A 3,116-nucleotide genomic window follows, 5' to 3' on the forward strand; every position below is an offset into this window, starting at 1 on the left:
TAGGTGGGATGTCTACGGTGGGCGTAGGTGGGATGTCTATGGTGGGCGTAGGTGGGATGTCTACGGTGGGCGTAGGTGGGATGTCTACGGTGGGCATAGGTGGGATGTCTACGGTGGGTGTTGTCTTAAAGATCTTGGCTTCACTGTGACCACAGTGAAGACTCAGGCGTGGGGGCTTTTCCACTTGGCCTTTGGAGTCGGCCCCTTCGCTGGCCGTCCTGGGTGAACTGCTTTGCTGGGCTTTAGTGCTGAGAAGGAATGGTTTCCAAAAACCCCTTCACTCTCAACTAGTAGTGACTGTTGATTTAAAAGAAGTATCAATTATTAGAAACTTCAGAAAAACCTCTTTGCAATAAAGAGCTGTTGCAATGCCCCCATTTTTAGGAGAAAGGGCTAAATGACCACCAGTTTTCCAAGCTCAGGGAATTCACCCCCCGAATTGCCTTGGCATCTGTACAGACCAGAGGTGGTTCAGATGAGCCACTGTCCCGTCAGCTGTCAACAGAGCCAGTGCCACCCAGGATTGAAGTAATGGTGATGTGTTCCTCTCTGTTCTGGAAGGGCCTGAAGTGGTTTGGGGAAATAGCTGACCTCAGGACATGAGACTAAAATGTCAGTGAGTTCTGGTTCTGAAAACTAGAAGCTGTGTGGCAGCTCCTGAGAGTGTTCTTCTCCTCGTGACTAGCCTCAGTGGGGTTTCTCAGGGTTCACACTCCCCCCATCCCCCAAACTCCTGTTGAAAGAGGTACATGAGTCTCTCTTGCTGCTTGGTCACCAGGAGGGAATACAACCTGAGGAAAGTCCTCCTCTTGTCAGAGTCCCTCCTCCTCTTTCCAAGATGACTATAAAACATCTACTTTTGTGCCTTAGTACACGGGTCTTTGGATATCTGGGATGCAATCTCACAGAAGAGGAAAAAAAGACATATTGCTATCCTGTCTTAAAGAGGGAATTTGCTTTTTTTCCCCTTTGTACATTCTCAGCTATCAACTTGCCTATCCATAAAAGAGGTTTAAAACCTACCGGCATTTCCTCCTTGCTCGATCAGCACATTTGAATCCACTGCAGTGCAGACATTGGGCGATACAGGTGCAGAGATGAGGGGTGTGACCTCCCAGAGGAAACTACAGAGGCTTCTGTGCCAGCCACTGCTCCGGAGTTCATTCTCTCCTGTGTGTCTTCTTAAGCAAGGATGTCCTAGGTCTGTTATCTTCAGAGACAACAGAGGTACCCAGAGATTAGACAGTTACTGGTGAAGCCAAAACTAGACAGTTGTGCTGCCCTCAAGTCGATATTTCTGTGTAAATAGATCATATATAAGTTAGGACAAAATGTCCCTCCGTGATTTTAATTCTTAGGTGGAGTCTTAAGTTAAAGCTCCTCTCTCTGGTCCCACAATGCTTTGTGTCTGTTTCATGAAGTCAGCTGCCGAGTGCTTGTGAGTTAGTGTGTCTGTGGTGTTCCCGTGGGGCGACAGCTTGAGGCCTGGGCTGTGTCCTAATCGCTCTTTCCCCCACAAGAGCCCAGCATGGAGGCTTTCTGTAATGGAGTGCTCAGCCACCTCGCCCTCCTGTTGTTTGGCATCACCGCGTGAGAATGATACCATAGGCTGCTGTCTTCTCTCTTCACAGGAATTGTGCTTGTTGCCATCAACCCCTATGAGCAGCTGCCAATCTACGGACAGGATGTCATCTATGCCTACAGTGGCCAAAACATGGGTGACATGGACCCCCACATCTTTGCTGTGGCAGAAGAAGCCTACAAGCAGATGGCCAGGTGAGAAGTGGCTCTGCTCGGGGCTTCCTGAGAAAGGGCAGGAAGGGGAGTGTCTACCTTACAGGATGGTGAGACGGGGACCAGAGAAGCTCCTAGAAGCAGAGCTGCCTGGGTTGCTATTCCCTCCACTCTTTCTCTTGCTCATGTGTACCTGGAGACCTGTGCTTGCTTAGATTTATTTCAGGTTTTGAGCAATGGGATAATCCCCTGCACTTATCTCTCCTGAGTGCTTCTTGCCCTTTCCATTCTTCCTTTGCTGCTATAATAGAGCCATTTCATGGCTTTACCATTCACTAGTGCTGTCCAACCCACGTCCTCTCACCGTAGACTCTTGAAGAAAGGAGAACTCCTTGACAACTTCTTGAGGTAGCAAGGATTGCAGGTGAAAATCAGAACTCAGGTGAGCAGCTGTACCAAAGGGCATTTTAGATTTTAGCCTGGAAGTGGAGTTACATTTGGATCCTTAAGCACCGCCCCCCCATCTCGCTCTGTTCCTCCCCCATACTCTGTGTCATCAGAGAGTGCACTTCCCAATGCTCTAAAAGTATCCAGAAACAAGAAGAGGAGGGTTTTATTAGTGCCTCAGGGAAATGTGTTTTCTGGTTAGTTCTATGGTACTCAATCCTTGCAGAGTGAGTACTTCTTGTCACAATTAGAGCCCCAACATTGCACAGCTTTTTGGGGAGCTAGACTTTTGAGGGTTGAATAATTCCTTAGGAGGAGGGTGCTACTCCAAGAAATCTTTGCATCAGTGAATTTCAGAATATAAATTTTAGCCCAGTCAAATCTTCTACGAGGGAGGGCTTTGGGGGGGGGTCCCTTACTAATTTACAATATTCCTATCATACAGATCAGCATATAGAATCATATAGAACCTCCTTCACTAGAGATAGCAACTGCTCACTCTTCTAAATGACCAGATAGCTAAGGAATCTAATGAACAACAAGCTGTAACTGTCTGTCCAAAATGTGGTGACTGCTACCTTTGCCGTACCTAATTTGATATGGCAAAGACAATGCACCAAATTCACCTTCCAGGGCTTGATCCAGATACCTGTTACTTGCCTGCTTATTGGTACATATGTCTTGACAGTTGGTATGGGGAGAATGGTGGGTGTCAGTGTGTTATCCACACAGCCCTGTGTGGGACACCATGGAATTCTTTGTGTGTCACAGTTGAGAGGGGCCCAGAGATTGGCCAGTACCCTGTGCTTGAGTTCAGAGGAGGCTGGGGATTGGCCGGCACCCTGGGCTTGAGTTCAGAGGGGGCTGGGGATTGGCCGGCACCCTGGGCTTGAGTTCAGAGGGGGCTGGGGATTGGCCGGCACCCTGGGCTTGAG

The 3,116-nt window shown here is 48.6% G+C and overlaps 1 protein-coding gene across 4 annotated transcripts in view; it reads left to right on the forward strand.

Annotated features, from left to right (window-relative positions):
• The window catches only part of Myo5b (myosin VB), a 295,975-nt gene that overhangs the window by 122,875 nt on the left and 169,984 nt on the right, over positions 1–3,116 (forward strand). For all 4 annotated transcript variants that reach the window (XM_029547256.1, XM_029547258.1, XM_029547257.1 and 1 more), the window contains exon 4: positions 1,632–1,776. In XM_029547256.1, coding sequence (XP_029403116.1) covers positions 1,632–1,776 — 145 coding nt within the window. The remainder of the gene's footprint in view (positions 1–1,631; positions 1,777–3,116) is intronic.

The sequence above is a fragment of the Mus pahari genome, chromosome 15 (genome assembly GCF_900095145.1).
Source record: "Mus pahari chromosome 15, PAHARI_EIJ_v1.1, whole genome shotgun sequence".
Lineage (NCBI taxonomy): Eukaryota > Metazoa > Chordata > Mammalia > Rodentia > Muridae > Mus > Mus pahari.